This window comes from Topomyia yanbarensis, chromosome 1 (assembly GCF_030247195.1).
Source record: "Topomyia yanbarensis strain Yona2022 chromosome 1, ASM3024719v1, whole genome shotgun sequence".
Classification (NCBI taxonomy): domain Eukaryota; kingdom Metazoa; phylum Arthropoda; class Insecta; order Diptera; family Culicidae; genus Topomyia; species Topomyia yanbarensis.
Window position 1 is genome coordinate 173,659,088 of NC_080670.1, and position 19,988 is coordinate 173,679,075.

At 40.6% G+C, this 19,988-nt stretch overlaps 3 protein-coding genes across 3 annotated transcripts; 1 reads left to right on the top strand and 2 right to left on the bottom strand.

Moving 5' to 3' along the window:
* Positions 1-1,930: 1,930 nt before the first annotated feature.
* LOC131681664 (nucleic acid dioxygenase ALKBH1) lies at positions 1,931-4,762 on the bottom strand. The gene is made up of 3 exons (XM_058962609.1): positions 4,508-4,762; positions 2,642-3,183; positions 1,931-2,409 (listed from the first exon to the last, which is right to left on the bottom strand). The coding sequence occupies exons 1-3, from the start codon at positions 4,616-4,618 to the stop codon at positions 2,019-2,021; spliced, it is 1,044 nt and encodes a 347-aa protein (XP_058818592.1). The 5' UTR covers positions 4,619-4,762; the 3' UTR covers positions 1,931-2,018.
* Positions 4,763-5,372: 610 nt separating this feature from the next.
* LOC131676413 (nuclear nucleic acid-binding protein C1D-like) lies at positions 5,373-6,541 on the top strand. The gene is made up of 3 exons (XM_058955480.1): positions 5,373-5,435; positions 5,500-5,786; positions 6,080-6,541. Exons 2-3 carry the CDS (start codon positions 5,529-5,531, stop codon positions 6,281-6,283), a joined length of 462 nt encoding a protein of 153 aa, XP_058811463.1. The 5' UTR covers positions 5,373-5,435; positions 5,500-5,528; the 3' UTR covers positions 6,284-6,541.
* Positions 6,542-15,699: 9,158 nt separating this feature from the next.
* On the bottom strand, positions 15,700-18,605 carry LOC131681669 (uncharacterized). The gene is made up of 2 exons (XM_058962621.1): positions 17,369-18,605; positions 15,700-17,305 (listed from the first exon to the last, which is right to left on the bottom strand). The coding sequence occupies exons 1-2, from the start codon at positions 18,548-18,550 to the stop codon at positions 16,862-16,864; spliced, it is 1,626 nt and encodes a 541-aa protein (XP_058818604.1). The 5' UTR covers positions 18,551-18,605; the 3' UTR covers positions 15,700-16,861.
* Positions 18,606-19,988: the final 1,383 nt, after the last annotated feature.

Sequence of the window (19,988 nt, forward strand, 5' to 3'; positions counted from 1 at the left end):
TCATATTTCATGGAGAATCTGTATATTTCCGTTGGCGGGCGTGGGCTTCCTCATCACAGCTCTCAATATGAAACTTTTCTTTTGAATATATTTTCTGGACCTATTTTTACTAGATGGATCAGCCAAATAATGCCAATCACCTAGTGAGATACTTGATTAATTAATAAATTACCGTTAAAAGACCTTCAATAAATTATGTTTTGATGGGGAGGGTATATAGCAAATTGTAACATATGAAAACAGGCGAGTGAACAAGAACGTGAGTCGATATGTGTGATAGATAAAATTCATTTACACGCTCTTGAAAAAAGCTACATTTTTAATGTCACCGTGGTCGTGTCCTGTACACAACCGTTTAATTTTTTAGTTCGCGCAATAAAGTGTATTTTTTCGTTTATAAAATTGAAAGTGTTCAGAAGTGTCCGAAGAATCCAGACTTGCGCGCGCGAACAACCCTAATAAAAAAATATATACGAACTTCAACCCATCCCAGTGAATGAAGAGGCGGCTACGCGGGTTAAACTAGATGCTGGTGATCGATAGGCTAATCGCTAATGAAACTTTGTCCTAGGCTACCCGCCGTAACTTGCCGTTTTTTGTAAAAGTGGTGCAACGATTTCACATATTATTTGGATGATACCCTGAACAGGTCGTTAGGCTATTAAATCATACAATGTTTATTGGGGCAGCTTTTTACGTGCCATCATGGCGGTTTAAATTGTTTAGTTCGTAATACGTTTAATAGCCCTTTTTTGACAATAATCGTTTACGCCAGCTTGACAACAACGCCCAGTTGAAGAAGTCAGGCGTTCATTGAATAAACATTCAACGCATTGGACTAAAGTAAGATGACATCCGCTTACTGGGTGGATGACGTGAACGATTATTGTCAAAAAACGCAATTAAACGTATTAGCATCTAAACAAGTTAGACCGCCATTATGGTACATATGTGTGGATAAGGATAGGCTAATGTTCGTTTGCAACTCTCCAGATTTTTCAATCATCGCATCTTTTTTTCAGACTGAAGATAATTTGCAGATATTTGAATTCTTTACAGATTCTTCAATAGATTCCACGATATTGATGTCGAATACCGGGAATTAATATATATCCATTGGGATACATACTAAAACAGATTTGGAAGACAAAATACACCTTTGGAGTGAGTTGGTATCTACTTGTCGTCTGGATGGTAGCTACGCGTTCCCGAACCTCCGGATGTTGGTTCCATCGTGGCTTTTACTCCCACACTCATTAGCTACAGTATAGTAGATATATACTCCACATACAATCTGAATAAGATAAAATCACGTAATAGACTTCTTTCAACCACTATGTACTTTTTAATAAGAATGCGCGAAAAATTTTATGAATTAAAACGGAATAGTTGACGTTAGATTCACCGATGAAACGAATGGATACAGAATAGAGTGGCATCCTAGGGGCAGATCACTTGTGATGCATTTTTAAAAATCAACGAAATTAAATGCATTTATTTCCATCAAAATAGAAATTCATAATGCATTTTGCGTTGCGTGCAATGTCTTTTGAGTTGCGTGTAAGACGTCAAAACCCTACGAAAAAACTAGCCCTAAACATTCCACAAAACGTCGAACAAAGTGGATCAGCGTAGGACGTTTTTTGAACAAACTTTTCTGCGAGGGAGTGCAAAGTTGATGCAAAAATAGAAATTAAATGCATTTTTTCTAATTTGATGCAAATTTTTTATACATTCCTAGAGTGATCTGCCCCTAGGTGGCATCCCTGTATCCTGAATACAAACAATCCAATATTGGGTCTCCGCAATTCTCTTTTTAGATGTTCTCTAATTCAATTCAAATATTATTCCAACAATATACATACGAGTAACCTGCGCAACTGCCAACCCCAGGAGATGCTTCGGTATGAACAAATCACAAAAAATTGGATCTATTTTCCAACAAACTTTCCCCATTTAGCAGGAAATTTAAAAATTTGATGCCACATTAAATCCTTAACCCTCTAGACGGCTCTCACTTACAGATGATTTTCTCCCTCATTTAAAACTTGCCTAATATTGATGTTGATTCGGCTATTACTAATGTAATCAACGAAGTGATGACGCTGTGACGAACCCGTCGACCGGCAATCGTTCCAAACGGCGGTCGTCGAAATGGGGCTACTACTGCACACGATAGTTTGAACTTCCGGTCCCCCTAATGATGATTGTCCTTCTTGCTGTTCTTGCTCCTCTGCCCAAAGCTGTTGCACCAGCTCGGCACTATCGGGAAAAACTCTCGGCACCGCATGATAGCACAGGCGGCTAGCTCTGGTCATAACGATAACGTCACCACTCCGCAAAAGCAATGCATCCGGGCGTTCGTCCTTGCTGGGGCCGCCAATCAGGAAGACTGCCGGTTGGCCGAAACTAGATGGGTGAAAAGAAAATAATTTTTCGAGTTTTGTCTCTAACCAGCAGTACGATATGTTAGAGATTCTACGGTTAGCAAATATTAAATCTCTTATTCAACGTCGTTGGTATTAAGCCGTGCTGATGAATTAGTTTGAAAAAAAAAACAATATTTTTACAAATGAACTTAAAAAAAGGTAGTAATGACAAACTACAAGATCTCTGTAATTCAAATGTAAGATTTACAAACCTGAACGAAAACAGCGGAGCCTCTAGGTTCCTTTCGGAATGGTCGGTATGCCCCGCCAGAGTACTCCCAACCGGGTAGTAATTCACTATAGCCGCCTGCGGATGAAACTGCTGAAAACCAAGTACCGCGGCAAAATGGTGGCACATGCTGGCCAAATCAGCCGGAAACTCTGCCCTTGCTGCATCGTCGTAGACTTTATTCGTCCAATCATAGTGATATCCCAAAGTTGTCCACCGAAGACTTTTCAGGAATTTATTCCGCTCAGTTGGTTCTTCAATGGATTGCGCGACATTCCACCAATCGAACTGCGTCTCGTGGCCATCAGAATATTTCTCGAAAACACTGTTTGGGATGTTGGTGCGGTTGGGAGTCTGTGGATAGTCACACAAACTCCGTCGTATCCAATACCGCTGAGCACGTTTCGTAAACGGATTGCTGATAAATAGAAGGCCAGGTCGGCCAACTAACTCGAATACACGCCAGGAGCTACTGTTGATGATCCCGGGAAAGCTTACATTCTGAGCTATAGAACTGGAAATGTCCTGCAACGATATTTGAAACAATTAGTTGCGGAATTTGCGTTCCATCTTCGTCTCATCAGAATCCGACATTAACTTAGAGTCAGAACTAAGCTAGTGTCATGTTGAACGTCTAGCTTAGTTTAGCTTAGATGGACTATCCCTACTTGCACTTTGTGATTGACCGAATGAGTGAAAATGCACAATGAACCAAAAAATGATGGGAGAAGCAAATCATTCTCACTGTGCATGTTTCACTGATTCAACATTTTCATAAAGTTGTTCATTACGACGCCGGTTACATCCAATGCTGTGCTACCAGAGAAGGAAAGGAATGTTAGTTCGACACTCACTGTTGATAGAAACCCAAAGTACCTGTGCATCTTCACGAGCATCACAGGAAAATAATTGTTAGTAGGAGAGGGAAAAATCAGATGTCTAGACTACACGATCTAAGCAATGTGTACGAAAGCCGTTTGCGATCAATTTCCGAAAATTTCTATCGAGCAACTTGAATTACGGACATCCGGCCATCGGGAGTGTTGCTTCTTACTTATACTTCCACGATCATTTTAGTTTGTATTTATGTTTAGTTTTCGTTTACCTTGAGCTTTAGTGAGCCCCTGGTTGCTAACAAAAGGGAAAAAAAACAAAATAAACGCAATAAATTCAGTCGAAGGTCGTGAACAAACCGAAGCCACTACATGATTTTATTCATGGAGAAAATATGGAATAATTTTGAGCGGCCTAAAAAAATACAAAACAAAAATACACCAACAGGTACAAGTTCAAGGGGGCATAGAGGCCAGGACGCCACGTGTATGAAAAACAAGTTTAAATATAAGTATGAAACTAATGCTGATTTCGTTTTTAGAACGGAGTCGCTCTAGGTTCGCTCTGAGCTGTCACTTTTGTATGGATTTTGTAAATATTAGAGCGAACCTAGGGCGACTCTGATCTAAAACCGAAATCGGCATAATGCACTCAAAAGTGACAAATCAATATTAATTCGTCAAAAGGGCGAAAGTGTTTTTTGTAAACAAACTTGTTTCGCTCATTAGTATGCTGCAGAGTGGAATTTCATGAAAAATATGCGTTAATGTAAATTTTCGCCCTTCGTAGAAGTAATTTCAATTGTTTTCTGCTTTGAAATTATAGTAAATTAAGAAAAGCCATCAAAATAAGTTTTTTTACAAATCTTATTAGCCCTTTTGCAAATTTAATATGGAAATGTTCCCACCTTCCTTTTTAATTAATTTTGGTATCATGCACAAAAAACTAGGTGAAATAATTTACGCGTACATGATTTGCTGATTTCGTGAAAAATTAACAATCCCTTTTTGTTTACCTTTAACCGCGAATCTAGTCCGTTTCCGTCGTGTTTACAAAGATCTATCACGTTTTCAAAACTTGGGGGTGGATTTCTTGCTTTGTAAAATTTAAATGCCTGATCAAACATTGCACTGCATCTCCTCAAAGAGAATATTTCTCACTTTTGACAAACAATATTATCAACAAAATGTATTTTTAGCGAATAGAGATAGTTTATTCGCTGTTATGCCTGCGTGACATTTTACTCTAGTACCACTTGGTGGATTCACAGTAGTAGAATATTTTCCATCGTGTATACAGTGTTGCCAATTTTCATTCTGTGTCTGGACTTACAAAACAGTTTATATCTGGATGCCGTGCATACCAATTCGATAGCACATGAATTAAATAGACGAAAGCCAGGCGTTGCATTTATGACTCATATGAGTAATTGAGCTTGGATAATTTGCCACTTCGACAATAATACTCACATTTTCACAGGAAATTTTTTTGGCATACACGGATAAATACAACGCATCTCTCCGGACATAAAAATCTGCCGGAGAATGTGCGAATGAGTTTATCGCGATATCCTTTTGCGCTCTCTGCCTTGCAACCGCTATTCCAAAATGCAAAAAAACAAGTCTATCGTATCTCTGTCGCTTTTCTTGAAAATTAACTGTATATTTGGTCCTAGGGGCAGATCACTTGCGATGCATTTTTTTTAAATCAGCGAAATTGCATGCATTTCTTTCCATCAAAATATAGAGTGAACTATATTAAAAAAATAGATGTGAACACTTTTATTGATTTACAAGAAAATAAGTCCAATCAGCCACCACCGCTTATACCCCTTAAGAAGTAACAGATCACGAAAACAACGTAACAGTGCAGCACAGGGCATAAACGTCAAGAACATGATGGAAAACATTCTGATGTGAAGTGCCCTTTTGTTTTGATCAGAGGTAATGTGTTTTCGGATCATTATCCAAAAAAAAATAATGCAAATTCCGGCTCAATACTTTCCAGGGCGCGTCAAATCATATGTCCGTACCACGATGGACGTGGACACTGTCGAAATAGAGGACTTCGATTACGGTGAACTGAAAAACGACACTGCCTTTATCAACAAAAACGAAAACCTGTCAGAATGCATCGAACGGATCCGGCAAAATCTGGCCATTGCCAGAGAGGACTACAAAAATTATGAAAGCTTTACGCTGGAGGAGAAGGTGAAGTACGATCTGCATTTGTCCTATAGCATCAATTCGCTCTACTGGATGTATCACAAAATTATAGGATTGGATCCCAACAAGGTAGGAAGATTTGTAGTTTTATTCGGCATCAGGATGGATTAATTTTCTGAACGAGTGTGCTTCCAAATTAATAAAATTTCTATTTGATGTCATTATTTAAAATGTTAATAGGGTTCGTTCAGAAAAATGATCCGTAATGCCGAAGAAGGCCGATAAACGTTTTCGAATTGGCATGAATTCAACTGTAAATTGAATAGCAAATGTTTTATTTTTAACTGCCGTATATTTATTGCACAATATAATTCTGCACACCTAATTTAATTTATTTATGTCTAACAAATAATCTGCGACAGCACGGAATCAAAGACGAGCTCGCTCGCATCAAAGCTGCCATGATCCGGGAGAAGGAAGTCTACGACCACAAGTACAGCCGACCGTTGCTGGACCAGGGTGCAGCCAAGCGCTTCATCCGAGCGGGTCTGTACGACCACAAACATCGGGATAAGCCGGAAGCCATCGATCCACCGCCAAACAAGAAGATACGGTTTGACGACTAGCACGGGAAAGAGCTTTTGTTGTTCCTTTTTCAGGGTACAAATTTTCAACGATTGGGTGACGCTGCATTGATGAAGGCTACCTGACGAAAACCTAGTTTTATATAAGTCGATTATTTTCCTCATATTGCAGATTCCGTATCTGGATAACTGCAGCAGTAGTCAGATTTGGAGTCGACAATACTTTCATTTGCTTTAATTGCTTGTTGGCAAGAATCCTCAGCAAATATTATCCTAATTAATAAAAGATTGGCAAAGAAACGTAACAAATATTTTAGCAATATGCGACATTTTTATTATCCGAAATTTATCCAACTTGTATTATACACGGTCACTTTTCCAAACCGCAATTGAAAACAGTTGCTGATTCTTTGCAAAACCCCGCTTTGTACCAAAGGGTTTTATACTCTAACATCTAGCATATAAAAATTGCATAAATTTTTATTAACCAACTAAAAAGAAAGGGCTTCGACGAAAAATAGGGTTTAGGTCAGACGAAAAAGGTAGGTCAAACGTAAATCGCACCCGATGCTTAGTATACAGCACATAAGGGTCATTATCCTTTTTTGATCTTATCCGGAGCAAACTGACGTTAAAGACACGTAGTATTTTTTCTTACTCAAATTATGAAAAATATTTGTTTTTATATTCATTCTATATATACAAACATTATTGTGGGAACAAACACCGGCGGAACATCACGCCGGCAACGCAGCGGACAAGCCCAAGACGGTGGAACAAGACCAGGACAACGCGCAACTTGAACAAAAATCGCGTGCAATGAAACGTGTTTATTGTTGCTCTTGTCGAATGTTGACTCCAATTTGGTATGCTTTACCGCTCCTAGCGACATAATATATCTACCGCCATGGCCTCCGACGGACGGTGTTTCAGAACCACAACGCTGCTAAATCCCTTCGTGTAATACGTTCGGGTGTCGATATGCTTCGATCTCCGTGACAGCCGAATGAAATGAAATCAATACAGCTGCTATTATCTTCAAACACTACAGTCGGTCTATGTTGTTTCTCTCCCATTTCTTCCAACAATCGCCTTAACCAAACAAGCTCTCTACAAGCCTCCGAAAAAGCCATATATTCCACCTCCATGCTTGAAAGGGAAACACTAGTCTGTTTACGGTTTGCCCAACAGTCGCCTGTCCTATTTGATACAGGTACTCGGTATTCGAATCGCGATCCGATGTATTAGCGTTCCAATCAGCATCGCTGTAGCCCAGAAGTATCAAGGACTCATCTGCAGATTGTTGCTACTCGTTCATAATAAATATCTGATCACACGCTTCAGTAGGCAACTGACTTGTCTGCACAATTTATATATACGCTCATCGCTATTTTTCGCCACATACAGCAGCGCTCTTACTAGACTGTGGTAACACTCGTTATCTCTTATGGCGTTTTTGCTTGACCCCGAAACTGAGCAGGTTCTAACTAGGACATATATGCTGCGACGATTGCGAACAAAATGACAACCTTCAATCCCATTGTTAAAATCTAGCAGTGCTCCCAAAGAGATAGGTTGACTCGGCTGGCTCAAGAATTTGACGGATTTGCTGGCTCAAGATGGCGCCTCCGCATATCTCTCACTGGAGGATAACTAATTCTAACCCTAACCACTGTCAGTTCATACGCTTTGACAGCAGTTGGGGTTAGAACCTGACTCAGTTTTGCTTCAAGCAAAAACGATATTAGCTTCTTGTTTCCTTCGCGGCATCTAAAATATCCTATATCGATTGAAACATTTGATCCCTTTGCATACTCCAGACCAAAACGAATCGCAAGCTTTTTGACTGATCAAGACCGAAAAATCCATTGCAGTGTTTTGTGGCTCGAATGACAAGTAAATAGCTAACTTCACCCATCGATGACAGCGTAATATTCTTCTTCAACTCATTCTCAATCTACATGATTTCCTCTGCGATGGTGCTAGCAACAATCATATCGTCTACGTGGATGATTGAGTAGACGAATCCTTAATCAGCTAATCTCTTGATACATAAACAGGGACCCGAACTTAACTGTTCGAAACCCAACGCCATCAGAATTTCGTTAATCGTACTATTACAGAATCTGACAGCTTACTGGAAGGCGTACAGGCTACACTGTAGTCTGCACTCCAACTTCTCCTTCCCAGACTTAACGAAACCCTTTGGTTACTGCATGTACAGCTCTTCTTTTAGTTGACCGGGGAGATAGGCAGATTTCACATCAATATGGCGAACGACCATCTTCTTCTGTCCAGCAATCGTCAACAGAATCCGAAAGGTCACCTTTATGGCAACCGGAGCGAACACAGCATCCCAATCGACGCTTAATCTCTAAAAAAGCCTTAGATTACGAATTATGTTGCCAGAACTGTCCCATTTGCCACCTAGGGACCATTCATAAATTACGTAACGCAAAAATTGCCCAAAATTGACCCCCCCCCTCCCCCTATGTAACAAAGTGTCACAAATTTTTCCATCCCCCCCTCCCCTGTTACGCAACAAATTCCAAGAAAAAAAATTTTTTTCTTCGATGAAAACATGTTACGTAACGATCTAGTTAACACCCCCTCCCCCCTATGTCACTACTTGTCACAACTTGTCGTACCCCCTCCCCCCCTAAAAGCGTTACGTAATTTATGAATGGTCCCCTATGGTTGCACGCCTAGCTGGCAACTCCACCAGCGACCACGTTCCATTGTTTATTAGTGCATCGTATTCTTCAGTCAGCGCCGCTATCCACAAATTCTGCTACGGCCCATTCACCACCTCTTCGTAGCTTCTAGGCTCTTCTGTAATCGTCGTCGTCGTCGCAATCACGAGACCATCGAACAACTCTTCCAAATCGAAAAGGTGTTTTTCGATATCGGCCCCCTGCCATATTCAAGCTGTATATGCGCCGCAGCAGGGTCACTCGGAACGTCATCATCGCCTTTTCATGAAAATCTTTCAGCTGATTCTGTACACCACCCATCGAATCAGTATTTCGAACTAGTTTTAGCTGGCTGTCTTCCACGTACAGTATGACAGTCAATAACGCCCTCTGGTCAGCTTTGTTCCAGGCCGGTGTGAACGGTTCCGGTTTTGCGTCAGACACAACAGAGCTCAGATATTCTCTCTTCAAGAACATCGCCATGCGCGTCTTCCACACTGGCTAGTTTTGATTATTTAGTCTGTCGAACAAATATTTCTCGCCCATTTCGTCTACGCGATCAATCAATACTCGAGCCAAAAAATAAAAACATTTGCGACAAAATTTCTGCTTGCTACGATTCAGCCACCCGCGCACTGTAACGATCTGTAAACAGTCAACTGCTAGTAAACCGAAGCAAACAAAACCTCACTTTCGGCCCAAAAAAAAACTTTTGTCCGAACTTCCAGAGCACACTTTCATTTGTACCTCCCTCTCGGTCAGCGTGGCAAGCAGAAAGTTAGCAAAAGTTGAGCAAATCGAAATTGATGCTGGCAGCGTTTCTGCGAGCATTTTGCGTGATTTGTGCGAGAATTCTGGCAACGAATTCGCTCAAATGCAACAACCGTTTCTGACAGAAGCGGTTAAACCAACGGATGCTGCTCACTTTTATCCAAAATAGAGCCAAAAATGTACGGCCACATCTTTGTTGTAGGTATACATGCGCTTTCAAATTGTCTGTGGACGAGTTCGCTACACCGGTCATCTGTTTGTCTGTGAAGACTTGACGTGACTCAATTCCTTTTTTTCACTCATTGGCTCTACTACATAAAAGCACATGTAATAATTTTTATCTAAAAAATTCCCGATGTTTGAAATAAAACTTCTTCATGCTAAACCTGCGTTTCGTTATCGGACGGATTAAAAACCAGCAGGTTATGGGCCCAGCATGATGGAAGCCGAGAAAGTAGTATACCCACAGTTAAATGGTAAGAACTTCGCAAGTTGGAAATTTCGCACTTTGCTGTTGTTGGAGGAGAAAAGTTTGTCGGACCACGTAGAAAAAGAACCTTCGGCAGCAAATTTGGTAAGCGTAGAATGGAAGCAAAGAGATGCGAAGGCTCGAAGTTTAATCGTCAAGTGTCCGGCCGATTCTTACTTGGAATACGTTCGGCTGAAAACCTCTGCACGCGAAATGTGGCAAGCTCTTTGTGATGTTTTTGAAAAGAAAGGAGCTGTTACTGAGATGTACTTGCGGAAGCGGTTGCTGAACTCGAAATATAAGGAAAATGAATCGATGGAACGGCATTTGTTAAACTTTGAGTCAATCATCAACGAGCTGCGTGGAGCAGGTGCGGATGTTCGCGATACGGAAGCGGTGAGTCATTTATTGTTGTCTTTACCACAATCTTACGACAATGTTGTCACAGCGTTGGAAACAGTCGAGCCGGCAAATTTGACGCTGACGAATGTCAAGGCAAGACTTTTGAATGAGGACCTGAAGCGTAATGAGCGTAGCAATGTTAAAGCTGAAGATGTACAGCCTGCAGCTTCCTTAGGAAGAATGAGGAAGTTTACTGGAAAGTGCTGGAAATGTAAACAACGTGGACATAAAGCGTATAATTGCAAACAGGAGGAAGTGGTGGATGAAACTGACCAGTCAGGAGGACAGAAGAAAGTTTTTCAGCTAAACCATTCAGATGAGTTCGATCAATCAGGAGGATCAAAACGAGGATCTTTTGCGTTTATTCAAAGAAGGAATGGAAAGTGCGAGAAATCAAAACCACGGTACGAACGATTTGTTGGATCATTGATTCAGGCTCCACAGACCACATGGTTTGTGATGATTCATATTTCATGACAGAAAAAGAGCTTTCAACACCCTATCCTGTTTCGCTCGCCGAAGAAGGTCAAACTATTGTGGCTAAGAAAGTGGGTTTCATTGCTGCATCCAGCTATGTAAACAACGAGGTGTTTCATTGTGACATCCAAGACGTATTATATGCCCCGGGACTCAGGCACAATTTGATGTCAGTAAGTCGTCTGGAGAAGGCTGGTTTTGCTGTAGTATTTAAGAGCGGTGTTGTTGAACTGTGGTCGAATGATGTCTTGTTTGCAGTAGGAAAACGTTCTCAGGATTTGTACGAGATAACCTTCGTAGTGAATCGTCGGGAGGCTAATGTAGTTCAAGCATCAATCGATAAAAATCTCCTATGGAATAGAAGACTAGGCCATTTAGGTATGAAAAGTGTTCGTGATTTGGCTAAATTGAAAAAGGTAAACGGAATCGATTTCTCAATTACAGAGTCGTTGGGCCTTTGTGAACCATGCGTCATGGGAAAACACTACCGACCGCCTTTTCAAACTCGTGATAAGCGAGAACGTCGACCACTGGAACGTGTTCATACCGATGTATGCGAACCTGTCACGCCAGCTACATGGGATGGCAATAAGTATTTTCTATCATTTATCGACGACTGCACTCATTTTACTGTTGTGTACCTCATTGCTTCCAGGGACGAAGTAGTAGACCGATTTAAAGATTATAATATAGATGGTAGAGGCGGGATTCAATCTCCCATTGGCCAAACTAAGATGCGACAATGGGGGTGAGTATGTTTCTGCAGAAATACGAAAGATCTGTCGCGAGAGTGGCGTGGCAATTGAATACACGATGGCATACACTCCGGAACAAAATGGTTTAGCAGAAAGGATGAACCGTACTCTTGTGGAAAAGGCTAGAGCGATGATATACGAAAGCGGTTTATCTAAAGACATGTGGGGAGAAGCGATTATGGCAGCTGTTTACGTTACAAATCGGAGTCCAACGAGAGCTCTATCAAGTGATACTACACCAGCCGAGGAATGGTTTGGCGATAAACCCGATTTATCAGTTTTGCGTGTTTTTGGATGCAAAGCTTACTCGCATATCCCGAAGCACAAGCGAGGAAAATTTGATCCAAAGAGTGAAGGGCGGATCATGATTGGATATGCTATTAATGGATATCGTTTGTGGGATCCAATAAACCGAAAAGTAGTATTATCTCGGGATGTAATCTTCGATGAAAATGAATTTCCGAATCGAAACTCAGGTGAGTTCGAAAATCAAGCCACTTCGTTAGTGTACCATGAGGATTGTTCGACAGTTTCAGGAAACTTAACATGGGAATGTGAACGAATCGGCAACGAGGTCGAGTGCAATGAAAGTTCGAGTGATGAGGAGTTTCAAGCGTGTGAAGAGATAGAACAGAACACCGATCAATTACTGGAGCCTGATATTTCCTATATCGAATTAACGCGGAATCAAGAAAATGAATTACATGATGAATCGATGAATGCAATCCTTTGCAACCATGTCGTCGTAGTTGTAGATTGCGAAAACCGCCAATTAGGTTTGAGGTATATGAAACAGAACCGGCAGCTTTGTTGGCAGAGGTGTATGGCGAAAGTAATCCCTCATATGCAAGCTTGGAAGGTCTACAGGACGAGTTGAGCTGGAAACGTGCTATCGAGGAGGAGCTGGACTCTCTGAGAGCCAACGTTACTTGGGACATTGTTGAACGCCCTAAAAATGTCAAAATGATTTCGTCAAAGTGGATCTTCAAAAGGAAATTGGATAAAGATGGTAATTTGGAACGCTACAAGGCACGTGTGGTTGCACGTGGTTTTATGCAACAGGAAGGTGTAAATTATCAGGAAACATATGCCCCAGTAGCCAAACTGGCCACTATTCGATTCTTACTAGCGATTGGAATTCAACTGCAGTATTACTTCTGTCACATGGACATCATAACCGCATTTTTACACGGACATTTGGAGGAACCAGTTTTTATGACGCCACCCGAGGGAATCGATGTATCTGAAGGCAAGGTTCTCAAGCTTAAGCGATCATTATACGGTTTAAAGCAGTCGCCAAAATGCTGGAATAAGCGGTTTCACGATTTTGTTATTAGTTTGGGTTTCAAACGCTCTGATGCAGATTATTGCTTATACGTTAAACAAGACGGGAACAGTACAATATATCTTTTGCTGTACGTGGATGATCTATTGATGTGTGGAAATGATGAAACCGCCATTAATAACTTGAAACTAAAATTGTCATCGGAGTTTCGCATGAAAGATCTAGGGGAAATTGAATATTTTATGGGATTGCGCATTCAAATTGACAGACGTCTTGACAAAGTAACTATCGATCAACCTACGTTTGCAGAAAACGTATTGACACGGTTCAGTATGCAATGTAGTAATCCTGTATCTACACCTATTGAAGCTGGCACTAAATTACAACGATCCAGGCAAAATGATGGAGTGAATACTCAATATCGACAATTGATTGGAAGTCTGATGTACCTCATGCTCGAGACTCGACCGGATCTTTGCTTCGCTGTGAGTTATTTCAGTAGGTTTCAGGACTGCGCTGATCAGTCGCATTGGAACTACCTGAAAAGAGTATTGCGGTACCTTAGAGGTACTTCATCGCTTAAAACTTGTACACAAAAGGAACCCAGATGTTAATCCATTGAAGGGATTCGTAGACGCTGATTGGGCAAATGACCTTGACGACAGACGCTCTACTAGTGGTTATCTATTCGAAGTATATGGTAACGTGGTGTGTTGGACAACGAGAAAGCAAGGAACAGTTGCGTTGTCAACAACAGAAGCAGAATATATCGCTGCGGCTACGGCTGTGGCTGAAGAAATTATTCAACGATGTACTCATACCACTTAAAACCCCGATTCCGATTCTGGAAGATAATCAGGGTGGTCTATTCATAGCAAAAAATCCTGAAACTAAGCGTTCCAAACATGTTGATGTTAAATACCATATAGTACGCGAAAAGGTTTGGAACAATGAAGTAGAGCTTCTTTATCGGTCATCACAGGAACAAACTGCAGATATCTTGACTAAACTGCTGCCGAAAGGACCATTTGAGAAGTTTCGCAGTGCAATGGGATTGGAAAGAGGAGGAGTGTAGGTATACATGCGCTTTCCAATTGTCTGTGGACGAGTTCGCTACACCGGTCATCTGTTTGTCTGTGAAGACTTGATGTGACTCAATTCTTTTTTTTTTTCACTCATTGTCTCTACTACATAAAAGCACATGTAATAATTTTTATCTAAAAAATTCCCGATGTTTGAAATAAAACTTCTTCATGCTAAACCTGCGTTTCGTTATCGGACGGATTAAAAACCAGCATTTGTCAGATGTTTTGCTCGATTTGTGCTAAATTCTACCAGGTAGGAATAGGGATCTTTAATTTGGAAAAATTGTTCCAGTTTTTCATATGTATTGGTAGCAGGTGTCCTTACGAGTACACTCATATCATTCTAAAACCTTAATTATTCTTTTATGATTTTTAAATTTAAAAAAACCAAATTAAATTCAACCAGCAAACTGACAATTGTCCTACTAAATGACGTATCTGCAAATATCTCGTTCGCCTCATTGTTAACCGCACGCTCATTGATAGTAACTCAAATTTGAGTGGCTAGCCACTCAATTTCATAAAAACTGCACATGGTCAAAAACTGAGTTCGCCTCGTTTACTCAGTTTTGAGTTTTGGATGCAAATGTCAAATGTGAGTACATTTTACTCAAAAAGCAAATTTGAAAAATAATCATTCAGTATTTTTAATATTATTACAAAGAATCTCACCGATACTTCGAGTATCCTTTACCTGTTCGTCCAGACGCTAGCGATGTCTGGAAATATAATCCGACGACGTTTCTTCACATCTCTTTTATACCAATCGGTACATTGTAGAACTAGCAGAAACTATAAAAAACACGAATAGAAGTTAGATTAGAATAAAAACAAAACTCAGAGAAACCTACCTTTTAGTTTTCTGAATGATCTGCTTCGACTCTGCAGCTACTAGGTCCGTGGCTTGATCTTTTATTAAAGTTTTAGACGATGTCGAACTCCTCGCACTTTTTCTTGAGGATAAGTAATTTTTTCACTCAAAGATTTAAAAATTGAATGGTTACTCACCAGCTGAGTTAACTCTACTCAAATTAAAACTCATTTTTTGACATATTGCGTCTATTTTTCAAATTGAGTGCTCTGAACTCAAATTTTGAGTAGTTTTGAATGAGCGTGCGGGACAGAACCCCACACAGCATGATCTGATACTTCTAGAGAAAATTTTCAATAAGACGTAAGTAACATTGAGAGCCTCTCTTTGTTTACTTTCTCTTTCGTTTATTACGACGTCATTACAATACTTTGCACTAATTTTCCAGTACATATCGAAAGCCGACGGTTTTTACTATAATATTATGCAAAGAGTAGAGTAGTAAATGTGGAAATGGCCGAGTAATGAACAGAAGAGAAAGACCCCAAAGAGAATCTCTCATTGTTACTTACGTCCTTTTGAAAATTTTCTCTAGACTTTGTCAATCCGCTAGCAGCCTGCCATCCCAAGTTTCATCTGCAAACTATGGTAGATCTGATAAGGCAACCTATAGAGTCGTGCAAGTCGCATGGGTTTGGATGTGTTATTATCCTAAAAGGAAACAAACTAAAAAATGTTTTTTTCAATAGTTTTGGGCCAAAAAATTTAAAAAGACCTGAGATATTAACTCACGGTACTAATCTGCATCAGAATATGCCTTAACCCGCACACCCCTAAAGATCCCTATTGTTCTTGTTCTAATGTGGTTTTGCTGCTGCGAAATTCCATTCCAGATAAAACCATGTTTTAGCTGGTCGAGAAACCAGAAGTCGCAGTAGATTTTTATTTTGGCTAAAAGAAACAATCAGAATAACAACAAACAAGTTTTGTGAGGTTTGCACATTTGCAGTGTTGCTTGTAAACCGTAGCTTGGTTGCTAGTTGAATTGTTTTCACTGAATTAAGATGGCGTCTCTTTGTTATACTAGTCAGAGTGTATGTAAGGAGAGTGAAGACAACTGTCATAATTATCTATCAGCGATATTCCAAACGAACAAACAACATCTCAAAATATATGGATTTGACTCGTTTGGAATGACACTGACAAATAATCATTGTTCCAATTTTGACAGTGTCGTCACTCTTCCTATATGCACTCAGATGCTAGTGTCTTTAGTTTACACGTTTGTAGAAACTGAACCATGAACATGATTAATATTAATTCTTCAGAAGTTTTAAGGAATGAATGAAAATTTAACAAAGTTCATCGATGTAAATAATAAAAACCAGCATAGCAGAATAGTACATTTAATGACCCTATTGTTGCATTTCTGCATTTTAAAATTATTGACAGAAATGGTCTACTTTCTTGCTACACACTAAGCTAAGAATAACTATGTTAGCTAGAAAAACAAACAAAAGAACGTCGTAGAAAAAACAGCATTGTATGAGAGCCTCCAACGAAATCGAACGATGGACGCCAGGGACGTTGCCCAACATCGATGTTTCAAAATCGTCCAATGCTTCTAATGGACCAACGTTAGGCAACGTCGCATGCATCCATGATTGGACCTGAGTTGACAGAATTTGAATTTTTGGGCTTCTCAGTGGAAACTTATCCTAATTGGATTCCAATGCTATCAGAATAGCCATTTATATTATTGGATTCATTTTAACAGCTGAAACGTATCCAAATGATCCAAAATGGAGTCTCCGCAGTCCTCTTTCCATCTTTTTTTTCCAATGTGAACTAGATTTCTGAGAAAGCTCTAAGTTACTGTGCATCATTATAAAAACCAACGGCAATATCTCGACATTTGCGCCGCAAAACTTTCCCCGATGGCGTCATCGGGAGCTCATCCACAAAATAAACACCGCCCCTTAGATGTTTCAAATCATGCAATGTGCTAGAAACAGCATCTACGATATCGTTCTCGCTCACTTCCGATCCCGTAGACTTGACAACCAGCGCAGCCGGTAGATCATTCCCTGGTACAGGTATTCCGACGACGCAAACGAAGACAACCCCTGGAACTTGCAGAATGACATTCTCAATCTCCGTTGGTGATATCTGATACCCGGCGTATTTTATGATGTCTTTCTTACGGTCAACTATGAACAACAAACCGTCTTCGTCGATGCTTGCAATATCTCCCGTGTGCACCCAGTCTTCTGCGTCCAACATTTCCTCCGTGGACTCAGGGTTCCCGAGGTATTCCTGCAATGGTCATAAAATTAACAACCACTACCAACTATATAGATCACACAGATATAGTAGTACCATAAAGACATACGGCTTTTTAACCAGCAACTCGCCTTGTTCTCCAAAATCAACCAGATTCCCATCATCATCCACAACTTTCGCTTTGACCTCGTTTGACAAAACTCCAACGGAGCCGTCTTTGTATGCCACCTCACTGATGGAACCGACCCCACCCAATTCAGACATACCATAAACCACCACAAACTGACCGTTCGAAAGATACATTTCGAACGAACGTTTCAGACCCGCAGACACTGGTCCACCTCCACAAATGACCAGCCGTAAGCTGGAGAAGTCAGCCATTCCAATAGTGGACTCGTTCAGAATACCCAAAGCATGAGACGGAGGAAAAAATATTACATTAACACGATACTGCTCCGTTAAACCGATCATCATACCGGCAGTATAGCGCTCCGTAGTAATAATCCTAGTTGAGCCCGCAGCAGTAGCCGTCAATAAAGTACCAATTCCGGATATCCAGTACAGCGAACTTAGGCAAAGCACTCGATCCGATTCAAAACAAGACCAAACATTCGTCATGTTGGCAACACAAAGCGCGTGAGACAAGCACACTCCCTTTGATTTCCCCGTTGTGCCCGACGAACACAGGATTATCGCCAGTTGTGTTGCCGGATCCTCTATTCGCAACGGTTGGTAATGTTTCTCGAGGCCGGTTTCTACTAGCAAATCGTCAACACGAGTATAACCGTTGACTCGAGGTCCAAAAACAGTCAGGCTTGGTTCAATACTTGCCAGTTCACAAGCTGCCCTCACTTCATCAACCAAATCTCCTTCACAAAAGACGACCTTCGGTTTGGCGGTGGCAAACATGTGTGCAAAATCGTCCCTATGAAAATTTGGATCCAGCGAATTGATCGGCAATCCTTGCATAAAACATCCAAATACAACAGGCGCCAACTTTTCGTTGTTTCTTGCAATAATCGCCACCACATCTCCCATCTCATATCCCATCGCGGCAAGATTTTGCGCTACACGCACACTTCGTAGACGCATCTCACGGTACGTTACGCGAACTCCACTATCCGCACTGATTTGTGCTATCTTCCACGGTGCACGATCCATCACTCTCCAAATTAATTCTCCAATTCCCTGATTGGGGTTGTACAGTGGCGGCAAGTTGCGGCCACTCCATGTTTTGTTCTCTGCATCGTAAAACGTGTACACGTCACGTGGGAACATGTCCACTCTGTAGAGGAGACGGATATCGTTGTCGCTGGCTAGACCACTGTGTTACCGGTCAAGGGTAGATAAGGAATGAAGACGAACCGCTTCTGCTGACCGATAAAATGTCGCATTCTTTTGAGAAAATCGATACGACAAGCTGACGAAAATTATACGGCAATTTAAATTATAAAGTCTGGCTGTTATGTACGTATGATGTTATTAGAGGGAAAATCAAGACATCTTATTGAACAAATTGTGAATGATGTGAAATTATCGAGTAGGAATAAAAATAGACTCGTGTTAGCTCTGGTTGAATTTGATTTCTTCGATGATCGTTTAAATTGAAATTTCGCGTGAGCTCATAAAAAACGCTTCACAGAAGGGTCATCTGTAAGCCAAGTCTAAAAGTTTGTGTTCTGACTTCTTCAGTATCAGGCTCTAACATAGCGTCAGATGGACTCTAATCCAGACATGGAAGCACGGCTTGTGTTGACAACCAAACAACTGCTCACTAGCGACATTCCGCAAGCACAGAGTTAAGGTTCAATCTTTGAAAAAAGGATAAATAATTCTAAACTTATCGAGAAAATCAGCATTAACATTTCGACTTGGTCTCATCAGCTTGGTCTTGTTGACTTAACCATCAACCATAGATCTTCATTTAAATCAAAAACACTACTGACGCAATTCGCTGGCAACGCTAGCCTTTGACCAGTTATTGACATGTATAAGTCGTTCCAACTAGCGAATCTAATTCGTTAGCTGGACGTAGAAAAACTCTAGAAAGAGAACTGCGGAGACTCCATTTTGGATCGATTGAATTCGCGTTTAACTGTCAAAAAACGAATCCAATCGAACATTGCCTATCTTTATAACATTGGACGTGTTGCCATACAATGCCGGGGCATACGTCACCAAAAATGCTGTTTTTCTCTCCGCAGTTCTCTTACTAGAGTTTTTCTAATTGGACGCTGACAGTGGTCCAACCAGCGAATCAAACATATATTTCCATTTTCAACTGCAATGATAATGTTGCCGCCCTAACCTACAAAATCATTGTCATACAGCAAGGCCATATATCACGTCAGACCAGTTAATAAATTGGAATATGTTTACCATTCTATTAAGAATCAAATAAATTAGTTATAGTCCTGAATTACAACATCTATATAACAGGCCAGTACACACACACGACTCGCTTTGTAATTGGAGCAAACGTCTATTTGAATTACACATGCGTTCGTTCTCATCAACTTGACCGACGACAATCAATATTTAATGTGACCCCACTACCCTAGTCGAATAATCCGTACAAGCAGTATTCATAAATTCAGTCCTTGTAAACAGAATTAGAACAGTGGCATGAATTATGGCATGGTTATATTGCGATTATTTCAAATTGCTGTCTAGAACCTACAAGAAATCGAAAATCGGGTGATAATTATAGTTAACA

Coding starts and splice junctions, on each gene's coding strand:
- LOC131676413 (XM_058955480.1), top strand. CDS start 5,529: ATGGACGTGGACACTGTCGAAATAGAGGACTTCGATTACGGTGAACTG. Junction 5,787..6,079: donor TAGGATTGGATCCCAACAAG/GTAGGAAGATTT, acceptor AATCTGCGACAG/CACGGAATCAAAGACGAGCT.
- LOC131681669 (XM_058962621.1), bottom strand. CDS start 18,550: ATGTTCCCACGTGACGTGTACACGTTTTACGATGCAGAGAACAAAACA. Junction 17,306..17,368: donor AAAAGCCGTATGTCTTTATG/GTACTACTATAT, acceptor TGACCATTGCAG/GAATACCTCGGGAACCCTGA.
- LOC131681664 (XM_058962609.1), bottom strand. CDS start 4,618: ATGTTTGATCAGGCATTTAAATTTTACAAAGCAAGAAATCCACCCCCA. Junction 3,184..4,507: donor GACTAGATTCGCGGTTAAAG/GTAAACAAAAAG, acceptor ATATCGTTGCAG/GACATTTCCAGTTCTATAGC. Junction 2,410..2,641: donor GCTCCGCTGTTTTCGTTCAG/GTTTGTAAATCT, acceptor TCACCCATCTAG/TTTCGGCCAACCGGCAGTCT.